Below are 26583 nucleotides of genomic sequence, written 5' to 3'. Positions count from 1 at the left end.
TTATGGTACCAAATGGCACATTTTTGTAGTTTTTACTGTCATTTTTACTTAGTTTTGAAAAATCGCCTCCAACTTTGACCCCTCCCCTCAGGGTTTTGACGAAATTACGCCCTGATGCATGCTTGTATGAAACAGATGTTCTTCTGAAAATACCAATATGCTTTCTTAAATTGGTAATTTGGCCCATTCCCAGATTTTGTATAACAGCCCAGAACAAAAAAAAAAGAAGAAAAAAAAACAGCCTTGGAAAATTGATCGCACATTACATTCCGTCACTGAGAAGAAATAGGCTGACATGTCGGTAAGGAGAGAATGGAGATATATTTTGTGAAATTTGGCCCACTTAACATACTATTGTTTCTAAATGTCCCATAGCTTCCTGTTGGCACTGTGTGTAGAACCCTTCTACCTCCTCTTCTACACCAAGGGAGCGTTTGTTCTTACATCTAGATAAGTTTGCTGAAATGATTAATACTACACAAGAATTTAATATTGCCTTGATCCTGTGTATCAAGATTAAAAGTAGTGTATGCAAAGAGGTCATTAAAAAATATTTAAGCTAGATTGTTTGGAGTAAAGAAACAGAGGAAACAGTAGTTACCATATTAAGATTATTTGGGTTAGAAAAGGTAGAGGATGTGTCGACCAAGTGTTCACTCTTAGGTTAATAATTGAGAAATCATTTGTCAAAACACCTTCGTTGTCAAATACCTTTGGTCCTCAGTTTTATCGATTATGAGCAAGCTTTCGATTCTGTTGATAGAAGAGCGTTAACAAAGGTCTTATCGTTATATGGTATACCAGAAAAATACATTAAAGTGATTTGTGCTATGTACGAGATACTGCTGTAGTTAAGGTAGGAAATGGGGTTAGCAACTGGTTTTGTATTAAATCAGGAGTTAAGCAGGGTTGTGTTCTATCCCCTTTTATATGGATCATTTTGATGGACTTCGTCTTAAGGAGAAGGCAATTGGAGACCACGGAATCAAATGGGGAGGGAAAACGCTCCTGGACTTAGATTATGCTGCTGATTTAAGCATATTAGATGAAAGTGTAAGCAAAGTGAATGAAGTTTTAGAGGTTTTGCGAGTTCAGGGTGCTAAAATAGGCTTGAAAATTAATGTTAAGAAGGCTAAGTCACTAAGGCTAGGAATAAGTGAAAATGAACAGGTGACATTAGGTAACGAAAAGATTGATCAGGTTGGGAGCTTCAGTTACCTTGGTAGTATTATTAGTAAAGATGGTGGGAACAGTGAAGATGTTAAAAGTAGAATAGGTAAGGCTCAGGGTGTTTTTTCACAGTTAAAAAAAGTTTGGAAGAATAGAAAGATAAGCCTACAAACCAAGATTAGAATATTGGAAGCTACAGTGATGACAGTGGTCAAATATGGTTCTGAAGCATGGGCGCTCCGAAAAGCAGATGAAAATTTACTAGATGTTTTCCAGAGAAATTGCCTACGGATTGTTCTGGGTACCCGACTGACTGACCGTATTTCAAACAGTAGGTTGTACGAAAAATGTGGTTCAATCCCGGTTTCTAGAGCTATAATTAAAGAAAGGTTGAGATGGCTAGGCCACGTTCTACGGATGAAGGATGACAGATTACCGAAGATTGTCATTTTGGCCAACCGTCTGGGGCTACACGGAAAGCAGGTCGTCCTTGTCTGGGTTGGGAGGATTTCATAAATAATGATTTAAAGGAAATAGGAACTTCCTGGGAGGGTGTAAAGAGGGAGGCTTTGAATAGATTATGTTGGAGGAGGAGCGTGTGTAGCTGTGTTGGCCTCAGGCGGCTTGGTGCTGCAGTGAGTTATTAGTAGTAGTAGTATTGGTAGTATTTACAGCTGTATTGGACTCACATGGCTTGATATTTTGATGATACTGATGAATTGCCAGTAATAGCAATGAGAGTAGTACCACTAATGATAGAAAAAATAAAAAATCGCCTCAGGCAGAATAAAGGGAAGCTGTAAAACCTGATTCATTCTTGCAGAAATTAAAAACAGAAATTTAATTAGAAGTTTATAGAAATTTTCAATTTAACGAGAATCAAGCTCTATACATGATTCTAGAAATCGTCAAATAAAAAGAAAAAAAAAGAATAAACATATTACCAAGAAAACCGGAAGACGGTGGATTAGGATGAATGTTTACTGGACTGTGACCTTGGATAAAGTCCCAAAGTCTCCATAATGTCCTGGGATGGAGTAAATGCATATCCTGGTATGGGCAAGTCCTTCTTTTCTCAAAGAAATCATTAAAGAAGTCTATATCTGGATTGTTGTACCACTAAAAGAAAAAAACTCAACTTTTTTCTTATAGTACGAATAAAAAAAATAATAACTTTAAATAATTGAATATAATCATTCATCTAAATTTGATGTTATGAGGTCGAATTTATTGTTGATAGAGCTGCGAGAGGTTATGTTGAATAAGAAACATGGTGGTAGAAATGATTAAAATTACGTAGAGTCATTGCACACGAGCAATTTGAATGTTGTCAGCAAAAATCTATTAAAATTCTCAATTTTTGATAATTTCATAGAACTATGAGTAATTAAGTAGATTTTCAATTAGTCCATTAAATATACTACGTAGGTATCAATGTGTATGGTCTGAATAAGAATATGCCATTCTTTTAAAACGAGCTCAGCATATGATGAAAAAATCAATAGAGAAAAATTTGAATAAAAGCTTTTGCATGGCTTCTTTTATAAGTCTTTTTCTTAATTATTGGAGTTTAAGCTAATGGAGGAAGCAAGTTTAAGAAGCCACTAAACTATTTACAATCTGAAAGAGGAAAAGAGACAAATGTAAGGAAATTCCTTCTAGAAGCCCCGAATTGACTTGCACTCTTAGCATAGCCAAAACCAACTAAGAAACAGAATTTTAGAGTTTAGAATTCATTTAAAACATTTTGGAAATTAATCTCTGGAATGGTAACTCTGCTCCAATTTCGTAACTTTAATCTTTTTTTGAGTCACGGGGTAAAAGCTGAAAATTCGGTACAAGAATGAAAAAAAAATTCAATCTATATTTATTTAAAAATCTCTTCTCCGTTTTTGATAGTGTCAATACTGTTAGAGTAAGCCCAGAGGATTCTATAACTCAGACGCCAAGTAAAATACAGAAATTGTCTCTTAACTGTTGTCGCCTGAGAGAGGCAAATTGTCTAATTGGCCTCCAAACATCATAAAAGTTATGTCTCTTCCATAAATTAATTTTTTGTATGAAATTATATATATTAAAAGATTCACTTTTCACCATAGTTGAACATTTTTTTTATTGGCTTTTTCTTCTTTAACTCTACCTGGCTATCTTTTCCCAACATAGCATCCTGAAGACGCTTCTACTTTTGTGAAACAGTCAAACTACCAACAGCCCTTTTCTAGGTCTATTTAACTCATTTTGTTTATTTTTAATTTGAATTAATAAATATTGATTGATTCAGTGCAGGGAGTTTTGTTTTATAATGTGATTTGTTCTTATTTATTTTATTGTTTATATATTTTTTTCGTTGTGTTTTAATTGTCATGGTTTTTTGTTTGTTTGTGATGTCTTAAAAAAGTCTTAAATTGTCGGTTGTAATTTTTTTTCCCGTTGAGAAAGGCTCCTGGACGTAGGGCCGAAATGTTGGGAGTATTTTTATTATTTTTTTTTTAGCTAAAGCGTAGTTTTTATATTTTGTTTTTATTTACTGCTTTGTTAAAATTAAACCCTTTTTTCTCAACTAAAAGAAAAGAGCAACATTAAAACTTAAAAAAAACATAAATCATTATGTGTATGAATGGAATTGCCCCCTCATCAACACCTCACTCTTTACACTAAAGTTTATTTTAAAAAAAGCGTCCTGTTGCTAAATTAAATGATCCCCTTCACACACATAATAATTCAGGTTCGTTTCATGTTTTAATGATGCTCCTTACTTTCAGTTGAAAAAACTTTATTTTTAATTTAATTTCTGATCGTTTTTAAGTAAAACCATGAAATATGGCCCCACCTCCGCGGAGAAATCCCTCTCCCCAAGAAAATATCCTCTAGACAATTCAATTCCGCTGAAAATTTAACCAGGACAATTACCCTTGACAAATCCACGCGTAAGATTGAGACGGAAAAGAGAAAGCAAGACATTTAAAAAGAATTGTATATAGGAATTCTGGTAAATTCCCCCAGTGTATAGTTTCCCCTGACGAGTTCAACTCCTGAAAACTTCCCTCCCAATACAACATTAACCCATGGAAAAAAACAGCAACAAATTCCCCCCCCCCCTCAAAAATGTGTACATACTTCACAATTACAAATACTAGATGTAAAAAAAGAACAAATGTCATGATTTAAAAATCTTTCCCCTAGGGCTGTGGGGGGTTATGTAATATCCAAAGGCATAGTTATTGGGATTTTCAACCATGATGAGCAAATTGGCTATCTAAAAATTTTGATCAGACGACTTTGAGAAAAAAAGAGGTGAGAGAGGGGCCAGGATGCCCTACAATATTTTTGGTCACTTTAAAAAGGCACTACAACCTTTAGTTTCCGTTCGAATGAGCCTTCTTACGATATTTTAGGACCACTGGGTCGATACTATCGCCCTTAGGAAAAAAATATAAACACGCCTCCGTGATCTTTCGTCTGTCAAAAAATAAAAAAATTCCACGTTTTGGACTGTTTCCCTCTTTTTTTGAAATGTACAAATTTTTTATCAGGCCCGTAGCCTTTAATCGATAAGACTAGAGTTAGATAAATTAAATATATAAATAAAACAGGCACGCTAAAGTTCAAATTTTGTTCCAATTCTTTAAGAATGACCCCTGAATCACAAAGGCCGTTTAATTAGAATGAATAGCTCTTTTGAAAGAACAAAAAATACTTTACCGTAAAGAGCGATGTATTAACGAGGGGATGAACCCTCTCATATATATAATAATTTCTGTTCGCTTTAAGTTTTAATGTTGCTCTTTACTTTCAGTTGAAAAACTTTTTTTTATTTAATTTCTGATCGTATTTTAAATAATACTTGTTAAACTAGCACTACCTTCATGGAAAATTGTTTTCTCCCATGGAAATTCCTTCATGGACAGATACTCCCACGTAACCCCTCTCACAAGCCCCCTAACCTCCTCCAGAAAAAAAATCCCCTGTGAACGTCTGTAAACTCCCTAATAACCAATACTATATGTAAACAATAGGCAAAGTTCATAACTTGCAGCCCTTATCCCGGGGACCGTGGGGGATTAATCCGTCCTCAGAGACATTGTTATTAGATTTTTCTACTATGCTGAACAAAATGGCTGTCTCAAAGTTTTGATCCGGTGACTTTGGGAGAAATATGAGCGTGGGAGGGGGCCTAGTTACCTTCCATGTTTTTTGTCACTTAAAAAGGGCGCTAGAACTTTTAATTTCTGTTTGAATGAGCGCTTTCGCGATATTCTAGGACCAATCCGTGATATTTCTTCTGACGATATTCTAGGACCAATCCATGATCTTTCTTCTGACAAAATACAATATTCCACATTTTTGCAGATAAGGAGCTTGGAACTTCAACAGTAAGATTCTCTGATAAGCTGAGTCTGATGGTGTGATTTTCATTAAGATTTTATGACTCTTAGAGGGTGTTTTTCCCTTTTTTTCGAAAATAAGGCAAATTTTCTCAGGTTCTTAACTTTTGATGGATAAGACTAAACTTGATGAAAATTTCATGCCAACTATTGAACCGGGTCGCTCTTTACTTACAGTTCGTTACTACGAACTGTTTGATGAATGCATAAAGCTTGTTTGAGGAAAGCACCAAGTTCTAAGTTTGACCGTAATTACATAGGATACAGACCTCTTGCTAAACACGGGTCCTGGCATGATATTTTAGGCAGGCATACAAGTCTTAACACCGCTTATTGAGATTAGATATAACAATTTTAACATCTTAAGGGGGAAGCCATTTAAGTCTTGGTGTCACTTTGTAGCAAAGAACGCCTGGAGATAGGTTAAGTTGTATGTTAATATTAAGAGCACAGCTTAGATACCAATATACAGTTATGAAAACTTCTATCTTTCTCATGAGAAGCTTTTGGTACAGAGCCCTAAACTTGGCGCCTCCTCCAAGCCCGCGCTCTGACGCGTAGATCGTACTACAACACCATAGGCGGGAACGCAATTTTGTTTGGCTGCATACACAGCTTAGATACCAATATTGGTTATCTAAGCTGTGCTGCCAGTTTCCTGTCTCCAGCCGCTAGCATCGCTACCGCGCCCTGTGTCCCAAAAATAAATCGAGTTTTTATAACCGTATTGGTATCTAAGCTTTAATTAAGCATCATGGAGACTTGAAAAATTTATAATACTTGCGCAAGGAAGAGCTTGACTTATACATTTTAGAAATATAGTTATTATGGCCACTATTTCTATTTAGAAGACGAAGTCCCACATGTATTACAAAATGTTATTCAATATACCAAATATAACTATATCTAAGGATATACATTTTTCAGGGTCCTCAAGCTCCAATGAGCAACGCTAGTTTTCGGAGTAAAAAATGCTTTACCAATATTTCATTAACTTTCGATTTTCCAGAACTGTATTTCTCTCTCTCATCAATCTCGACTTCAAAACAATTAGGACCAACACATAACGAAGTGTGACCGTGTTTAAAATCACAATATGTATTTCAATCAAACAGTTCGTGGTAACGAACTCTAGTAAGGAGCGACCCGGCTCAATAGTAAACGAAACTCTAAAAACGGAATTTTGATGCTAAAATATACATCAAAAGAATCAGATTTTCATGCTGATTTTAAATATATAAGGTTAATCAAACTTAGTCTTTGTCATCAAAAGTTACGAGCCTGAAAAAATTTGCCTTATTTTAGAAAATAGGGGAAAACACCCCCTAAAAGTCACAGAATCTTAACGAGATTACACCGTTACAGAAATCTTAACAGAAATTACACCATCGCATTCGGCGTATCAGAGAACCCTATAACAAAATTTTCAGGCTCCTATCTACAAAAATGTGGAATTTCGTATTTTTTGCCAGAAGACAAATCACGGGTGCGTGTTTATTTGTTTGTTTTTTTTGTTTTTTTTTCCCAGGGGTCATCGTATCGACCAAGTGGTCCTAAAATATCGCAAGAGGGCTCATTCTAACGGAAATGAAAAGTTCTAGTGCCCTTTTTAAGTGACCAAAAAAATTGGAGGGCACCTACGCCCCCCCACGCTCATTTTTTCTCCAAAGTCAACAGATCAAAATTTTGAGATAGTCATTTTGTTCCGCATAGTCAAAAACCATAAAAACTATGTCTTTGGGAATGACTTACTCTCCCACAGTCCCTGGGGGAGGGGCTGCAAGTTACAAACTTTGACCAGTGTTTATATATAATAATGGTTATTGGCAAGTTTATAGTCGTTTTCAGGGGATTTTTTTTTGGTTTTGGGGGTGGGGTCGAGGGGAGGGGCTATGTGGGAGGATCTTTTCTTGGAGAAATATGTCATGAGGGAACAGAAATTCAATGAAAAGGGCGTAGAATTTTCTAAAATTACTATTAAAAAAAAACAATGAAAAAATAAACATGGAAAAGTTTTTTCAATTGAAAGTAAAGAGTAGCATTGAAACTTAAAACGAACAGAGATTATTACGCATATGAGGGGTTCTAAAAATACTTTAGCATAAAGAGTGAATTATTTAGGAGGAGATAAATACTTCGCTCTTTATGCTATAGTGTTTTTAGTAATTTCAACTATTTATTCTACGGCTTTTCTGATTCAGGGGTCATTCTTAAAGAATTGGGACAAAACTTACGATTTAGTGTAAAGAACGAGGTATTAACGGGGGTAAAATCCCCCTCATATACATGATAAAAATTAAAGAATATAAAAGTTTGTTACGTAAGTTAATTCTTAAGTTAAGTATATTTTTTACTAATAAAAAAATTCGTTAAAAATTAAAATTTATAGTTGCCTTTTTATGTAACCGAAAAAAATTGCATGGCAACTAGGCCTCCTTCCCCATCCCTTATTTCTCAAAATCGTCTGATCAAAACTAAGAGAAAGCCATTTAGCCAAAAAAGGAATTAATATGCAAATTTCATTTTAATAATTTATGTTTGGAGAGCCAAAATCAAACATGCATTAATTCAAAAACGTTCAGATACTACATAAAAAAAACTAGTTTTTTTAACTGAAAGTAAGGAGCGACATTAAAACTTAAAACGAACAAAAATTACTCCGTATATGAAATGGGTTGTCCCCTCCGCAATCCCTCGCTCTTTACGCTAAAGTTTTACGCCACAATTCTGCTTTTTAAAACAATTAAAAGCTTTAGCGTAAAGAGCGAGGGATTGCGGAGGGGACAACCCATTTCATATACGGAGTAATTTCTGTTTGTTTTAAGTTTTAATGTCGCTCCTTACTTTCAGTTAAAAAAACTAGTTTTTTTTATGTAATTTTATCCAAAGATCAATTAAAAGTATATCTTTATCAAATTTATACCCAAATCTCACACATCCAGATAAGTTTTTAAATTGTAAGTAAAATAAATTTTGGATTTAAACTCAAATAAATTTATAATGAAATTGTTGCTTTGTTATGGTTAATCTTTATAATCAGCTCACAGCATTCTTCATAGTTGTCAAAAAAGTTAATATTTATTATGTAAATATTTCATTTGCGGTTTTGTAATGTTCCAGCCGAAGAGTATGTCACGGTTAAGCAGAGGGGAGAAATTTGGTCACCACGGAAATTCTCAATGTTTTTTTTTTTAATTGTAGAAAGTATATGAAAATGCTTTCTACTACTTTTTCTCTTTCAAATGAAGGTATTGTTTTTTAAGGTGTATTTTTTTTTCTTGGAAAATCAGAAATCTCTCTTTTGTTGTCCCTAATTGATGCCACAAGCACATTTTCTTATTTGAAGAAGAGGGGAAATGCTTCAAGATATGGAATCATGTTTCACTTTGAGTCTTCACAGAGAAAGGGGGAATTTATTGGGCGGGGAAATATAAAATCTATCTGTTCTCTAAGAAGTTTACTGAAGCCTGACTTTGTGGGTGGTTTTGAGTCAATATTTTTCAATGACAGGTCTTACGATATCTTAAGGTGGGGAGTCTACATGGCTTGAGACTTTATTGACTTGTCACGGAAAACAATATTTAAAAGGAGAGAAAAAACTTGACGATGCCTAGTAGGATGTAGGTTCGGCTAGAGGTGTCACCTGGAGAGAGGACTGGGGAACTTTTCCTTCATCAAATACCTTCCCACTTAAAAGGTAAAGGTTGCAGTGATATAATCTTTTAAATAATTATCATAGGGAGCACAATAGCGCTACCCAAGTAAGAGCAATGTCGGCATAATGTTTTCTTGTTTATTTTTCTGTTCACCAAGGCACTTCCTATTCAAAGAATTGTTGTAAAAACTTCGAAAGGAGCTTCTCTGATTATATATTGAAAGTTCCAGTAAAGTATTTGGACGATAACCAGGCCCCCCTCATACCCATCACTTTCACAAACATATTCTATCAAAATTTTGAGATAGCCATTTTGATAGCAATTTTGTTCAGTATAGTTGAAAGGTCCAGTAACTATGACTCTTGGAATATTAAGCCCCAAAGCCCTTAAGCAAGAGCTCTAAGGTATTGAATTTTCCCATAATGTTTGTTATTGAGAAATGTGGGTATTCGAAGAGCTTTCATTTGAACCATTCAGAGAATATTGAGGGTAGTGTTTAAAGAAATCAAAACATATTTTAAGTTTACGGGTTTTCAAAAGGGCGTAACTCATGAATGGCTGATTGTATCAATTTGGAACTTAAAGAAAATGATAAGAGGGTGGTCAATGGACCAAACAGGCAATTTTTGCGCGCTACTGCAACTACTTCTCCTACTACTACTGCTGCTGCTACTACTACTACTACAACTACTACCTCTACTGCTACTACTAACACTACTATCCCTATAACTTCTGCTTCTGCAGCGAGTAGTGCCAAGAAATGTTGAGGGAAGTTGAACTAAATAAATATATGCTAAGCGCATACAGATTGTCTGAAGGGCGCATCAGCAATATCTTTGGAACGGCTTACCGTATCAAGCTGAAACTTCCAGGGTAATATCAGTGGATGTAAAACTTGCCAAAAGGCAAAATGTGCATACTGCCGCCGCTAGTGCTTTTGCTACTATTGCTACAACCAGTAACACAATGATACTACTGCTACTCTTACTAATACCACTACTACTGTGATACTAGTGCTATGAAGTCTAAGGGTTTGAAGGGGAAAATTTGAACAACATCAAAGCACAGCATGTGCAAGCAAATTGTCGATAGAGTGTTTCTCAAGGATGGACTAAGGTGTTAAGTCGGAAACGAAAGATGATTGACCAAAAGGCAAATTATTAATGCTACTGCTGCTACTAGTGTTAGCACTATTACTGATAATACCAATTCAACTCGCACCACTCGCACCTACAACTCGCACCACTGATTCTCCTACCACTACTACCATGACTACTATTACAACTATTGCTAGGTGTATGAAATTGAAATGTCTAAGGAATATTTAGGGGGGAGTTGAACTGAATCCCAACATACCGTATGCGTGCAAGTTCTCAAATAGACATATCAGCAAAATCTTAGGAGCGACCAGGTATATGAAGTTGAAACTTACAGGGCTTGCTGTGGGGGATGTCGGACAAACCAAGAGGCAATAGTTACATCCTACTATTACCACTTTTACTACTACGACTGCTACTACTGCTATTACTATTGCTACTATTATTAATACTTCTTCTATTGCTAAAGCTAAGGCAACGACTAATTCTACTGCTACTACTACTACTGCTACTACTATTTCTTGTACTACTACTGCTGCTGCGCTTAAAGGCTGTCAAGAGGACGCAACAGCAATGCCTTATTGAGTGTTTTATGAAACTAAGTTGAAGCTATCATTGTGTATGATGAGGGGTGAAAAAAAACAAAAAAAACAAAAAACCAAAAAAACCAAAGGTTTTTTTGAAAAACCAAAGGTGAAAAAACCAAAGGTTTTTTTTTACAAACTGCTGCTAATGCAATTGCTACTGCTTCAGCTTTCGCTACTACTGAAGCTTAGAGTATTAAGGTGAGGGTTTTAAGGAATTTTTTCGTGGTTGTTGAACTAATGAAAATAGACTATTATATATACATGCGGTGCAACGGTGTCAAAGCGGTGCGACGGAATCTTTCGAAAACGGCTTACATTATTAATTTGGAACTTTCACGTTATTTTGTGGCCGATTTTAAAATAACCAAAATATATTTTGTGTGTACTATTGATTACTACAATTGCTGCAACTAATGAGGCTAGGGGTATTAAGATGCAACTCTTGAGGAACGTTTCGGGGGGGGGGTAAATTAAACGAAAAGGTAAAAAAAGGTAAAGGATACGGCATTAGACTTTACAGTCCGTACCGGCGGTGCTGATCTCCGTTTCTTGGCCCTTCAGCCAGGAAGTGCAATGGGGGGTTGGAGGCCAGCCATCCTGTGCTTTCGCACACCCTTCCTGTTTACCTTCCCCAGATTTCTCCAGGTACCTATTTAGAGCTGGGTCGACTCTGGCTAAGCTTACAGAGTCACGCCACTGACCCCCGTCCCAAACCGAAGAATTGGGTACACTGGGATTCGAGCCCGCCTCCTCTCAGACAAGGGATCCCGAATCCAGCGCACCAACCTGCAAATTAAACGAAAACACATTGTTCATTAAGGTTATCAAAAGGGTGCATAAGCAAATCACAGGCAGCACAGCGCTATCAAAGAAACTTTTAAATGAGCTAATACGATTGGAAATGAAAACTTTTACTGCCCTTCTTAAGAGTCAAAAGAGGATTGGATGACAAGCAGCCTCTCCCAATATCAGCTTCTCCAAACCCATCCATCCAATAAAAAATTTCGATATATTTTTGTGGATGCTGGGGATTTCAACTCCACAGCCCTCAAAGTAAGGCTGTAAACTACAGAATTTGCCCATTGTTTATGTATTGTGTTTATCATTGGGAGAGAGGTTTTTTTTTATCTTTGGACAATTAAGGTCAATTATGCCCATTTCTGAATGAAGAGTACTGTTTATAAGCAATGGGCAAATAGCATAATTTAAAGCCCTTGCTCTGCGGGCTGTGTGGGGCTCACATCCCCAACACCCAAAGGTCAGAGAATCTTGAGGGTAAAGTTGAGCTAAATAAAATCATGTTATGTTAATACTGGTTGTCAAAAGAGGGAAAGTCAAGAATTACCAAGGGTATCAAGTTGGAACTTTAAGGGAATTACGACGGGGTAAATGAATTGACCAAGGGTGTGTTCAGGATGATGTTGAACTAATCAAAAGGCTCTATGTGGATGTTGCTACTGTTACGACTGACAGGGGACACTCTGTGCATACTGCAACTATTGCCACTGCTGCAAGTTCTGTTAGTATTACTATTATAACTACGACTACTACTACTGAGGCGGAGGGTAGAAAGTTGAATTTTCATGGAATGTTCAGGGGTATGTTGAACTAAATAAAAAAAAATACGCTGTGCAAGCATGTTATTAAAAAGGTGTATCACCAGTATTCCAGGAAAGGTCTAGAGTATTAAGATGAAACTCTCAGGATTTGTTAGGAAGGATGTTGAACTAGGCAAAATGCAAAATCTGCATACCGCTGCACCTACTAACACTACTACTACAGCCACCGCAACTATTACTATAATGATTGCTAATGCGATAACTACCACCTCGACGACTAGTACTAGTACTACTGAAGCTCAGGATATTACAGTGAAACTTTCACGGAATGTTGAAAACAATAGTGAACTAAATCGATAAAAACTTTGTGGGTACAGGCTATTAAAAGGCCAAAACAGGTATACATCGGGAACTCTATAGAGTATTAAGTTGAAACTTTCAGCGCATATTAAGGGGAATATTGAACCGAAAAAAAAGCATTATATACATACAACTCCTACTATTCCTTCTACTAATATCAATGATACTATTGAGGCTAAGGTTGTTAAAGAGACATTTTCAGATAATACTGGGGGGTATATTATATAAAACAAAAACACGTTGTTTGTATGCAGGCGGTTAAATGGCCGTATCAACGGTAAATCAAGAACAGGTTACTTTCAGAGCGTACTGAGGGGTATTTTGGGCACATAAAAAAGCTATTTTCATACTCTTTTTAATAGTAGTAGTAATGCTGTTGTTGTCAGTACTAATATAATTTAGGCCTATCAGGCCCCGGTATTAATTTAGAACTTTCATGAGTTTGAGAGGGGATGTTGGGCTAAATCAAAACATAATGTAAGTGCATCCAGGTTGTTAAAATACCTAATACCTGAGTTATGTGTACTCAGGTATTCGAAAGGGAGTATGTTACAAAAAAAAATGTCATAATTTATCTCCAACGTGAAAATAGTAGGCTAAAATATGAATTCTTAAAGGAAAAATGAAAAGATTTAATTCTGTTTCCAACAAAAAGACAACGTCAATAAAAAGGCGAATTGAAATTACCTTAAAAAACTTTTTCCACGAAATAATTTTTCCAAAGACAAGTAGAGAACTATATTAAGATAAAAATTAAATTTCAATCGTAGAGTCCCAAAAATGTAACCATCGATAAATAAGTACTACCCAAAACGAACACAAATTACAATAAATAACTGAGTCAATAAGCAACCCAAAACAAACAGAAACTGAGATAAACGGGGCCGAGCCCCCCCCCCCATGGCTTCTGAAGACCAGAAAAAGACTTGCAATTCATAACATCTTAGCAATTATTAAAAAATAAAACTGAACAAAATTATCCTTCAATCAAAAATTCAGAGAGAGGGATAGACTGAGAAATTTTATTGACATTGGTTAAATTTTGTAATAAATATTCAGTATATTTCCAATTCTGTATTTCTTTTTATCAGCAAATTGAGGTTCTGCCTATGGGTGCACTTTTCTCAGGTATATTAGTACTGTAAAGAACAAAGTGCTGAGGAGGGGGAAACCCAACTCATATGTGTAATAATTTTTGTTCGTTTTAATTTTTAATGTTGCTCCATACGTTCAATTGAAAAACCTTGTTTTTTATGTAATTTCTGACCTTTTCTTTAAATAGTACCAGGAAATCTGGCCTCACTTCCACAGAAAAATCCCCCTCCCAACGGAAATATCTTCTTAGCAATTAAATCCGAGTGAAAACTTACGCTGGACAATTACCTTTAATGAATCCACGCATAAAATTGAGTCGACAAAGAGAAAGCAGGAAAAGAATTTTTCAACAGAATTCTAGCAAATTCCATTGGGTAAAATTTCCGTGAAAAGTTTACCCCCTAGAAACTCCCTTTCCCATGGACAATCTCCCCTGAAGAAAATTTACCTCCCCCCCAACTTGAAAATTGCATGCATACATAACAGTAACCAATACTATACGTAAACACCGGGCAAATTTTATAACTTAAAGACCTTTGCCCAGTGGTTGTGGGGTCTCATTATCTCCAAAGTCATATTTTTCGGAACTTTCAACTGTACTGAACAAAATGCCTAAGAAACTTTATTGGAATATTTTGGGGATTAGGGTTGTGGGAGGGGTCTTGGTTGCCCTCCAATCTTTTTGGTCACTTAAAATGGGTGCTAAAAGTTTTAATTACGTTTAAGTTAGCCTTCTCCCAATATTCTTGGACCACTGGGTTGATACGATCACCCCGGAAAAAAAATTAAAAACACATCCGTCATCTTTCTTCTGGCAAAAAAAAAATAATATATTTTGATGAGAGGAGCTTGAAACCTCTACAGTAGGGTTCTTTAAGACACTGAATCGGATTGTGTGATTTGTACTAAGATTGTTTGACTTTTATGGGGTGTTTCTCCCCTTTTTAAAATTAGGCAAATTTTCTCAGGCTAAACTTATTGAAACTTGTGTATTTGTGATTAGAATATTAAGCCGAATTCTTTGATATATTATTCTGTTTTTTGGAGCTTTGGTTTCATTTGAGCCGCATTGCTCCTTACTTAAAGATTGTTACCACTAACCGTTTGATCCATCCTGGTTTAACTTTGTTGAATTAAGGATTCTGGAACTGGTTTAATTTTTAATTTTAGTTGAAAGGTCGCAATTTACAGTAAGTCTTTTATTATTTACACGTTTTTTGATGAGGACAACCCTTGGATATAGGGCCGGAATCTTCATTAGAAGTGAACACGTTTCACTGTCTTAAAAATTCCTTATTGTTTTACCTTTTGTTTGCTTTTGCGATGGGAAAATAGTGTAGTTTTCGTAGTGTAGATTTTTTCGAAATCTAGAAGTAAATAACTCTGTAATCTCTGATTCAGCGCTGGTTTGGTCAAGCTTTTTTCATTAGGCCAAATCTCTGCTTTGATGAAGCTGAAAATGGGCTGAAACAACTTAAAAACACTTATTTCAAGACTATGTGACGGAGATACAGAATTTTTTTTTTTTATAAGTCTTTTGGCTGAAAAAAATGCTTTTTTACTGGCTCAGTTTCTTAGAGGAGATTCAATTAGATGGAGACAGAATTTTCGTTCTTTTTGTTGGCTTGAAATTTTAAACTCGAGAGCGAATAGCCAATCAGGTTTTTGAGAGGAGGGGCTATTTGTCTCTACAGAAATTGCATTTTATTTATAGGCTTGCGAAAATTCGTCAAATAGGTAAGCCGAGGACATTCAGGTACACTTCCAAACACTTCGTGGTAGCAGACTGTATGCAAGGAGCGACAAGGAATAGGACGTTAAAGTTTGGCTTCGCCCCAATTTTCTAAGAAACGCTTCTTAAACGCAAGGGTCGTTTCATTGAAATAAGAGGATTTTTTGAAGTACTTAAGAACTTTAGCTTTAAGAAAGAGAAATTAAGGAGGGTGTAGTCCCCTAATATATGAAATAATTTCTGTCCGTTTTGAGTTTTAAGGTTGCTTTTTACTGTCAGTTGAAAAAACTTTTTGCTATGTAATGTATTAAAAAATTGGTCTTTTATTGTGATTCTGAATGTGTAAGAATTGTTCGTTATTTACACGTTTTTTGATGAGGACAACCCTTGGATATAGGGCCGGAATCTTCATTTGAAGTGAACACGTTTCACTGTCTTAAAAATTCCTTATTGTTTTACCTTTTGTTTGCTTTTGCGATGGGAAAATAGTGTAGTTTTCGTAGTGTAAATTTTTTCAAAATCTAGAAGTAAATAACTCTGTAATCTCTGATTCAGCGCTGGTTTGGTCAAGCTTTTTTCATTAGGCCAAATCTCTGCTTTGATGAAGCTGAAAATGGGCTGAAACAGCTTAAAAAGACTTATTTCAAGACTATGTGACGGAGAGACAGAAATTTTTTTTTTTTTTTTATAAGTCTTTTGGCTGAAAAAAATGCCTTTTTACTGGCTCAGATTTTTAGAGGAGATTCAATTAGATGTAAACAGAATTTTCGTTCTTTTTATTGGCTTGAAATTTTAAACTCGAGAGCGAATAGCCAATCAGGATTCTGAGAGGAGGGGCTATTTGTCTCTACAGAAATTGCATTTTATTTATAGGCTTGCGAAAATTCGTCAAATAGGTAAGCCGAGGACATTCAGGTACACTTCCAAACGCTTCGTGGTAGCAGACTGTATGCAAGGAGTGACAAGGAATAGGACGTTAAAGTTTGGCTTTGCCCCAATTTTCTAAGAAACGCTTCTTAAACGTAAGGGCCGTTTCATTGAAATAAGAGGCTTTTTTGAAGTACTTAAGAACTTTAGCTTTAAGAAAGAGAAATTAAGGAGGGTGTAGTCCCCTAATGAAATAATTTCTGTCCGTTTTGAGTTTTAAGGTTGCTTTTTACTGTCAGTTGAAAAAACTTTTTGCTATGTAATATATTAAAAAATTGGCCTTTTATTGTGATTCTGAATGTGTAAGAACTGTTCGTTTTAAGTAGCTCACGAAAAGTTACGAGCCTAAGAAAATTCGTTCTATTTTTGAACGAAGAGGACAAAACACCAGTAGCAGTTTTAGGCTTTGTACTGGGGGGAGGCAAGATGTACCACAGGAGTATAAAATATAAATAAAAGTAATTTAATTGCAGATGTAATTAGCATAGATCGAAATGTAATTACAGATCGAGTTAGCATACTGGGAGGGGGCAGTTGACCCTGCAAAAAAAAAAGAGGGCAAGTGATCCTAATGAAATTCCGCTATCGAGTTAGCACATCAATGAACCGTAAAATATTGTCTTGTTTATATGTTTTGCATTTATATGCTTGTAAGGTAGACACATGCATAGTCCAGTTCCCTCCTTTACACTGTCAAAGTTTTTATCACTGTTTTTCCAATTATATGATTTGCCTCATGTTATTGCTTTGATTGCCGCCCCCTTCTCCAGCATAACTTCTTTCGTAATTAACTTAAATAGGTTAGCATATTTTCTGCACCTACTTGCAACAGTTCCTGTATTAAAACTGACAAAGGAAAGCGTGTATGTATGTAATTCACTCGTAGAGTAGAATCATTTTATTTGTTAATCACAAGAAAAAAACACAGAATGAATTCTCATACACTAGGAAACATATATTAAATATTTGAAGTAAAGTAATTGCAAATAAAGAAGTTATAAATGTTTCTATTTACAAAGGGACTTGGCAAATTGTAAAGTTTCCAAGCACCATTCTATAAAAACATGGAATTTTGCATTTTTTGTTCCGGAGAAGAAAGCTTATGGATGTGTTTTTATTTACCTTTTTTTATAGGGCTAATCGTATTTAATCAACGGCCCTAGAAAACACCCTAAAGCTTCATTAGAACGGCAATTAAAAGTTCTAGTGCTCATTTAAAGTAACAAATAACATTGTAAAGCATAAAAGTGGTGTTTCTCTTATCTTGAGGCACAGCCAAAGGGTATCGAAGAACCATTGAGTGAAATTTTGAGCTGTCTGATTTTTGAGGCAGTAACACCACGTGGTACCGCATTTGTTCCTAAAGACTTAATAAGTCCATATGAAATAAACTGTTCATATAGACATTCATTTTAAAGCTTCTTTTGACTAAGTTAATGCATTTATGACCTAGTAAAATTAAGTATTGTAGTGCATAATTGTTCATCAGCCGTTATAAAGGGGGGCTGATGGTTCTTTGTGTAGGAAAGGGAAGTGTGCTTGAGTCTCAATAAGTGCATTTTAATGGTCAAAATTCCTACCTCTCCGTGAGCTGATTATTGCTCTAAAAGTATTGTTACACGAATATTCAACTTGAATGTAAGAAATATAGGTTTAGCGAAGGAGTAGTATTCTCATTCACATTTTGAAGAGTCTTGGATCAAATGTCTCGTGGTACTAGGACGTATGTAAAGAGCAGTCTTTGTAGATAGAACCCCAAACTCTTAAAAAATGAAGTTTTGATAATAATATTCTCAACAAAAAAATATATTATTCATGTCGGTTCTAAATCTATAGACACGGCTGATTTTAAAGTTGTTAATTTAATTAATGATTTAATTGATATTAACACAAACATTGACATTATTTAACAAACTGGAAATAAGGCTCCCAATAACAAGAGGGGAGAAGGGGGTGCTGTGATGAAAATTATGGAAGGAATGTGAACATATATGGAAGGTCTAAAGTAAGTATATTTTGGGACAAATATTGAGAGGCATAACCTCCTCTTTTATTGCCTAGAAGATAGTTTATCTTGAATAGTTATACTTTTGTTTCGACAACTAAATACACTAAACGAGCTCTTTTTCTTAGAAGTATTGTTGTGCAGTGCATTGCTGTTCAAGTCACTTTTCAATTTAAGGAGTCGTGTTTTAGGACATGAAACCAACCTGGAATCAGTGATTCCGCTTGTTCCTAGCAGATTTCAGATCGGTCAGTTTAAAAAGTCAGAAAATTCCGACACATGATCACAGAAAATCCGACATTTTTTCTGACCCAACACTGGTCTAAAATCAAACAAACTTCTGACTCTAACTGAAAAACCTGAAAATATTCTGTCGTATAGGAATCTTTTTTGTTTCGCAAGATGAGCTTTTACACTGTCTGTCTTACAGCTCCTCCTCCTTCTATGGTAATATTTTGGAATGAAAATCTTTAACATTCTAAAAAGGAAAAAAAATCCACACCTTATTCACACTCACTTTTATTCTTTAACGCCTCTACATTTAAAAAAATTCATATAAAATCCTTTTTTCCTCAAATACAAAACAAACTTTCATTATTTTTTTTTTTTTTTAGCTGCAGTTTTTTAACTACACTGAACGCACTCCTGAGCTGTCACGTTGGCTTTTACAGTTTTAATAGTTTAAGAGGGGGATCGACCTCTAAATCAAAAGACACATGTCTTTTTCTTTTCATACCAAACTTTGCCTGCATAATTGAGGCAAGGGTCACACTTTTGAGCGAGTTTCTGTGATATGTTTTAACATCTTTCAAGGTTGAAAAGAACCACTCTACAACAACGCTCGAAAATGGCAAGTTCAGGAGGTATTGGACAATGCTGATTATGTTAGAGAACCTCTGAGTACCATTTGGTGTTTCTATAGAAGCCATGTGATGCAAAAAATATCAGTCATCTGTCACATTTGGAAGATCAAAAAGCAGTAAACTTCCCAATTCCTTCACTTTCTTTCTTCGATCCCGCGACGGTGCTTTATACCTCTGTAGAATCTTTGTAGAAGACCAATTGCACCTATGGCCAAAGCTTTTGTAGGGTGAAGGATCTCATACAACGTAAACAGTTTGTCCTCAAACGAGAATCGCTGCTTGATATGCTCTACCGCCTCAACATATAACCTACGAGCACATTCATAGATGACTTTCACTTCACGTTCATCTGCTTTTGTACTCATATTTGACTGCAAGGTTTGAATAGACTCGTGAGCTGCAATCCTCAAGTACGCATCTTCTGGTCACAGGTATTCACTCGCTTTGTTAGGGTTGACTTCCAATGGTGAGGTTAATTTAATGTAGCTAGTCTTCATGAAATTCATGGTTAGACTTCTTAGAAGTATCTCCACCTCTAGTTTTTTTTGTTAAACAAAGGTTTTTCACATCGGAGAAGAAGATTAAAATCCGTTAACAGCTTCAGCACATAGAGTTGGAACTCCAGTTGAATTCGAAGCGGTGGATTTTATACGGCTTGCGATGCCCTGCCATTCACGTGAGTTAGATCCGCAGCTGCTACTCCCTGAAATTCGCAAGTAAGTTCATCCCAATTATGCAATAGCTGCTCAACACACATCCGAAGAGACAGCCAAAGTGTCTGACCTGGAGCAAGACATTCAACCGTTCAAAGAGAACAGTCCACCCATTATGCTAGTTTGAAAATCCTTCTCCAGCAAGAAAAGAAAATCTAGAACAATTAAAATTCCGATACATATCCGGTTTTTACTCAAAATCCGAGAAAAGTTTGACGTCTGACAGAATTTTTTTTTTTTTTTTTTTTTTTTTTTGTCTGACAAAAAGGCCAAAAACCAGACAATGTCGGGAAAATCCGACATAGTGGAAGCACTGCCTGGCATTAAGGGTAGCCTAGTCCTAGGTACAGAAGTAAAAACGACAAAAAAATAAATAAAATATTTTTTCAAATGAAAGTAAAGAGTGACATTAAAATTTTAAATGAAAAAGGAAAAAAACATTTTTGTCCCAATTCTGTAAGAACAGCTAGTCAACCATGAAGTTTATTGGATTGGAATAGAAAGTATTTTCAAATCACAATAAGGCTGGAGCATAAGGAGTGAGCGATTGGGGAAGGGACAGCTATATTTATACGTGTAATAATTTCTGAATTTTTAATGTCACACTTTTATTCCATTAGAAATAGCTTGTTTGTTTTTTGTTTTCTTCTCTTTTTTTAATTTATCTTCCACAGAATTGTGGGAAAATATTATCTCCTTTGTTTTTGACTCAACCTCACTTAGCTTTAAACAAGGCGTGACCTTCTGACTATGAAATTTGGAGGTAAAATGTCAATTGACACAGAAATATCCTTAAGAAAGGATGTAAAAAAATATCCTCCCAAATTTTTGAAAAACATATTTACCCTCCCCCCCCCTACGTTTTCGCGAATTAAACCCACCTCTGATTTCATCTCCTATTAATGATAGAATTATTAGTTCTGAATTTCAGGAATTGCAGGATCATGCCGTTCCTTAATTTACTCCTGTATTGTGTTTATACCACCAAGAAGGAAATGATTAATAGATATTGCTTAGAATAGCGTTATTTGGGAACTTTAGCATAATATGGCTCGGGTCTCAAACATATAAACATGGACCTACCAAATTGTCGCAACTCTTCAACTCTGAAGTTGACAGTAATTCGTTAATTTATATCTGAAATTTTCGCTTCTCAGATTTCTGGGAGAATGTAATAGCAAATAACTATGTTAAAGCCTATTAATTAAGTTAATTTTAAGGGTTAGAATTGTGAGCGTTTCCTCAAAGCTGGTGAGTAATTACAAATTTCGCCAACTTGAAGCTTTTTCATATTTCCTCATGGAATTCAATTTTCTTCCTAGCATTTAGAAATTAGTGGTTTAGAAATACTAAATTTATAATGGTTCACAGAAATTTGTTTCATAGAGTGATAAGGTCTGAAAAGATGTTTCTTTTGTATTTCAAGTAGATGGCGTGTATCTAAGACATGGTATGATCGTAGACATTTAGGGTTCAAGTCTTAACTTGTCGATTTTTTTTTCGCAAATGATCACATTAAAATACTTAAGTGACAATAAGAAGAGCCGAAAGTACTTAAGCCTTGGGGCAAATGTCAAGCAGCTTTTGAGGGCTTTTCCAGAGCAAACATATTTCTTTTCTCTTAATATTCCACAAATAAAAAATTCGATAAGAGATTTGTATTTGAAAATTTATAGTTCCGCTCAATCAACCAGAAGAGAAGGGCATGAACCCCCTTCAAGTCAAAGATTAAGGTGATTTTGGTTATTAAACAATTTCGCCAAGCTCCATATGTGTATTTTATGTTTAACAGATTCATTTTAAAAATCTTTTAAAGCTTGTATTCGTCCTATTTAAATATGTTACTTTGAAGTGCTTAACGTGTACAATAAAATTATTCTATTAAGACAATTAATTAAAAAATATTGCGCTTTAAATGAAATAAATAAGCAGCATTTTATGGGGTTTTTTCCATTGAAAAATTTGTAAAACCCAAAAGGGGGGGGGGCCGAGAACCTTGTTGTGCAGCAGTTATAAATAGGCTCTAGTAATACTTAAACAAACCACAAATCATTAAATGCTGCTTTATTTGTCTTTTTGAAACTTCAATCCTAGATTTTATCCACGTACTATTATACCACTTTTTAAAAGATAAAGCTTTAATACGAACCAAAAGAAGACAAGCATAATGATATTTGAACCCTCTGAAATAGGAAATGGACCGGGAGCTTACCCCCAAAAATGATTAAGTGAGGGTCCCCCAAAGATGCAACTGAGAGATATACACTATATCAGGGTGTATTTGACTGACGCAACAGAAACAAATACTGCGTTCACAAAAATTGACTTCTTATGTTTTTGCCAAACTTGCTGCAATTTAACGAAATTATTTTAGTTTGAAATTATCTTAGAAATTATCTTAGTTGAAATTATCTTAGTTAACTTTTATTTGCTATTTTTCAAAGAAGAATAATTTTCAACTCTCTGACTAAATTGAAAATATTGTAAAGATTAAGACCTATTTATTACCTAATTTTTTTTTCTCAAGTTTCATCCAACTCCTTAAGATAGTCACTATTCTAGCCATTTAAATTTCTTGTAATATCTCGTCTCAAGTAAAAAAAAAAAATAAAAGTAAACTGCTATAAAGATGATGCCTGTTGGTGACAGACTATTTTAAATTGTGTCAATGTTTTCTTTTTCGGAGACTGTATCACATTCTACCTTTTGGTTATAAGAATTGAGTCAGAAAAATGTCTATCTTTCAGAAATTTATTTTAAAAAACTCAAAAAAGAAGTTTTTTAGAGAAAGGTAAATGCCATATTAAACTTAAGATAAGAAGAAATAGAAACCTGTAATAACTTAAACTCAAACAACCAGAAATTGCTACTAAAGAATAAATAAAACCCAGAACGAACAGAAATCAAATAAGCAATCATAGCAAACAAAAAATACAACAGGTACTAATATTAATGAATAAACAAAATTTAAAACGAGTGAAGCTTAAATCGAATATGCGAATCAAGCTTAAAACGGAAAAAATATTTTCCTTTGAAGTATAAATTAAACCTGAAACAAATACAAAATAGATAAACAATCATAGCAAACAAGCATACAATAGGTACTAATAATTTTTGAATAAATAAATCTTAAGGCCAGGGGAACTTAAATTGAATATGCAAATGAAGCTTAAAACGAACAAAAATCACCAAAAAAAAAAAGACTTTTGGTTTTCATATAATTTTTTTTTTAGTGGGAATAGAAGTCGGGCTTATCTAACCTTCAAATTATTCTAAACACTCCCGCATAAAGACCTTATATGCCCTTAGGACAGAAGCTACAACATATACCCCAAGCTCTTGGGGCTGTGTAAACTGAAGGTTTAGTTATCTGATCTTTTGACTTATTTTAACAAAATTACTATTGAAAAGAGATCCCTTTTGACTCTTGAAAAGAGAACTAGAATTTTCGATTTTCTAAAGAATGAGCCCTCTACTAAGTTCTTACGACCATTCCTTCCATAAAAACCTTATATTCCCCGGGGACATAATTTACAACACTTGGCCCAGGGTTCCGGGGGTTTTTCATGACGTTTTTATTATATTATTTGTCGGATCACTTTTAACTCTAAAAAAAGGAACTTGAACTTTCAATTTCCGGTCATTTGAGTTCCCTCAAAAGTTTACCTCTTCCATAAGAACCTTATATTTCCCTCGAGGCAAAAGTTACGAACTTTCCCTGGGCTCAAGGGGGGGGGGGGTTTATTAACCCTAAAGTTTTGTTATCTGATTGTTGAAATAGTTGAAACAAAATGGTTATCTCAAAAAATTTGATAAATATCCGCAGTATTTATTTAGGTCCTTACCGTTTCTAGGGCTGCAGTATAGTTAGATGGGTCCCACACCAATAACGATACATTTTCAAACATTGATGAAACGAGAAACTCATAAACTGGATGAGCAACCACCTGAGAATTGACAATCCGTAAGGATGTTTTTGTACCAACATCCTGTTCATAACTTTCTGTCGGGGCATTGTTGAATCGCACCACGAAGTCGTGTGAGTCTAAAAAAGAGGAGAGATCGAATTAAAAATCAATTCGTAGCTACGTAGGTTAACTTATTAATAGAAGACGTGTGATTCTGCATAGGCATTTCCAGTGCGCTTTGATACCTTTTTTATTGAAGGAAAATGTAGAGATCCCCAAAATTGTATATAGCTAGATATTAGAATATCTAGCTATAGATACCATCAGCTTTTAGTCAATTTCGTTTTAAATAAAAATGAGGGTCCTAATTAAACTTTTTGAGGTTTCCATGCATTCTTCTCTTAAGTAGAAAAGTTTTGCGGATTCTCCCCAGTCTAAAAATGTGATAGTGAGTTTTAAAACGAGCAAGCCTCAACCATTCCGGAAAATATTAATTTAAGTTCATGTTCCTTCTGCAAATTTATTATTTAGTATAGTATTCATTTTTTTGTAGGGAAAAAACTAAAGAAGTTTTAAATATAATTAAACTGAAACAAATCAAACGTACCTGAAATAAACATCTACCGTAGATAAATAAACATAAATATGGATATGATCCCCAAGAGATAGGATCAGAGCCATAACGTTCATTCTGCCCTCTTTCCTTTAAAGTATCGTCAAATCGAAGAAACATGTTGACAAAAAAACTAATGTTTTTTATCTTTTTTGAAGATATAAACTGTGCTATTATCAAACAGAATATATTGAACATTTAAATCACTGTCTAAAAGAAGCTCTGGGAAATATATACCAGCATAGCAATGAATTAAGACGTGATGGGGGAAAACTGAACTAATGTAAGCTTAGCTCCTCTTATTAAGGGCTAAACATAAAATTAATGGCTATGTAGTGAGAAGTACTACTGCACGCCAACAAAACGTATATTTCCATCAGTGCAGTAGATGCATAAAGTAAAGAGTCATAATTGTGTTAATTAATAAAGTAACGCATCGTATCGTAAATAGTTGAGCAGAATTAGAATATCAACAAACCACTTGAAATATCAATTACCTCTGTCTTAAGCACGCAAGCCAAGATTGGTTTCAAGGGCTGGGAGAAGGGATTCAAAAAATGGTATAAAAAGGGATCTGAAAAAAAATAGTATAGATTTCAAGATGTGGTCTAGGCCCCCTGGATGCAGAACTACCTGTTTGCATGAGAAGTTATTTGCCAGTGCGGCTTTAATAATTATAAGTGTGACATATATCATGTATTATTGGTAAATTCAGCACAAGATATTGAATGGTACAAACAGAATTGTCCTATATTGTACCGTTACGAATATAAAAAGAGAAATACGCCAGTTTTGACAGAAGAGGATTATCTTGTGGAGCTATAACGGCATTTGTCTTCCTTTTTGTCAGAGAAAAAGGAGACATACGCCCCAAATGGATTAATTTTGAGTTCACTCGGAATATTTCAATTAGATTTATTCCACTGAAGAGAGCATAAAAAGCTGGTTTAGAACATTCTCTCCTTATCTCCATTAATTACATCTCTCAGAGTGACATACACCGTACACCATTTTGCGGAAATAGCGTATGCCACGCTTTTAATTATCACAGCCAAATGCTTATAATTATCTACACGATTATATTCATTATGCATCTTTTTACTTTTACTTTATCTTTTTAGGTTAAAGAATAATTATCAGAATTATATTCCCGTTTAGATCCCCAAAAGATCGTCAAAAATGATCGTCCAAATTTTCCAAAATAGGGTCGGAAAAGAGGTACAATTTTTTTCTGAACGGTTGGAAACTTAAAACTGGAATTCTGTATGTTCAAGTGGGCTTTTATGTACGGCAATAACTTTAATTCCTGAGTATGGGTCCCCAAGAAAATACAAAATATCTTTTACATTGACTTGAAACATATGTTCTTAAGTCCTTTGGCCCTGAAGAGCCAAATGCACAAGCAAAAAATAAGTTCTCACAGATCCAGGGTTCAAAACAGGGATATAAAGGGCCAAAAATCTCCTTTTTTTGTTACGATGCGTCCCCCCAAAATACGAGACCTGAAAATCTTCCAAAAACTTTTTTTTCGGTTGGCATGGAAAGATCCCTGGTGCATCATATCCCAATAGTCTAAATTGGGATATAATGCACCGGGGATCTTTGTTACCGAAAAACATCTTGTAGCATGAAGTTTTCTGAAAACTGCTACTATAGATATGTGCCGTAATTGTTATGCATATTAAGAAAATATACAAGAATTCATTTTTGAGGGCTAAATTTGAAAATAAGATTGTTAAATGAAAAAATTAATAGAAAAATGGGATACTTATACGAAAAATAGTGGAAATCAAAGGAAGTTGCAATAATAGAAAGGGTCGAGGGCCCTCTGTGCTCATTCTTTGTTGAATGTCTATTCCTGAAGTTTTTTGAGGGGGTAACATTTTGTGGTAGATAAGAATAGTAGAGGCATA

At 34.9% G+C, this 26583-nt stretch overlaps 1 protein-coding gene across 4 annotated transcripts in view; it reads right to left on the bottom strand.

The window, feature by feature from the left end:
- The window catches only part of LOC136036975 (beta-galactoside alpha-2,6-sialyltransferase 2-like), a 97873-nt gene that overhangs the window by 21008 nt on the left and 50282 nt on the right, over positions 1-26583 (bottom strand). For all 4 annotated transcript variants that reach the window (XM_065719373.1, XM_065719372.1, XM_065719371.1 and 1 more), the window contains exons 3-4: positions 23995-24194; positions 2115-2289 (exon numbers count right to left, since the gene is read on the bottom strand). In XM_065719373.1, the coding sequence (XP_065575445.1) occupies positions 2115-2289; positions 23995-24194 (375 nt within the window). The remainder of the gene's footprint in view (positions 1-2114; positions 2290-23994; positions 24195-26583) is intronic.

The sequence above is a fragment of the Artemia franciscana genome, chromosome 16, assembly GCF_032884065.1.
Source record: "Artemia franciscana chromosome 16, ASM3288406v1, whole genome shotgun sequence".
NCBI lineage: Eukaryota > Metazoa > Arthropoda > Branchiopoda > Anostraca > Artemiidae > Artemia > Artemia franciscana.
The sequence above is the reverse complement of the archived record's forward strand: the minus strand, read 5'-3'. Positions and strand labels throughout refer to the sequence as shown.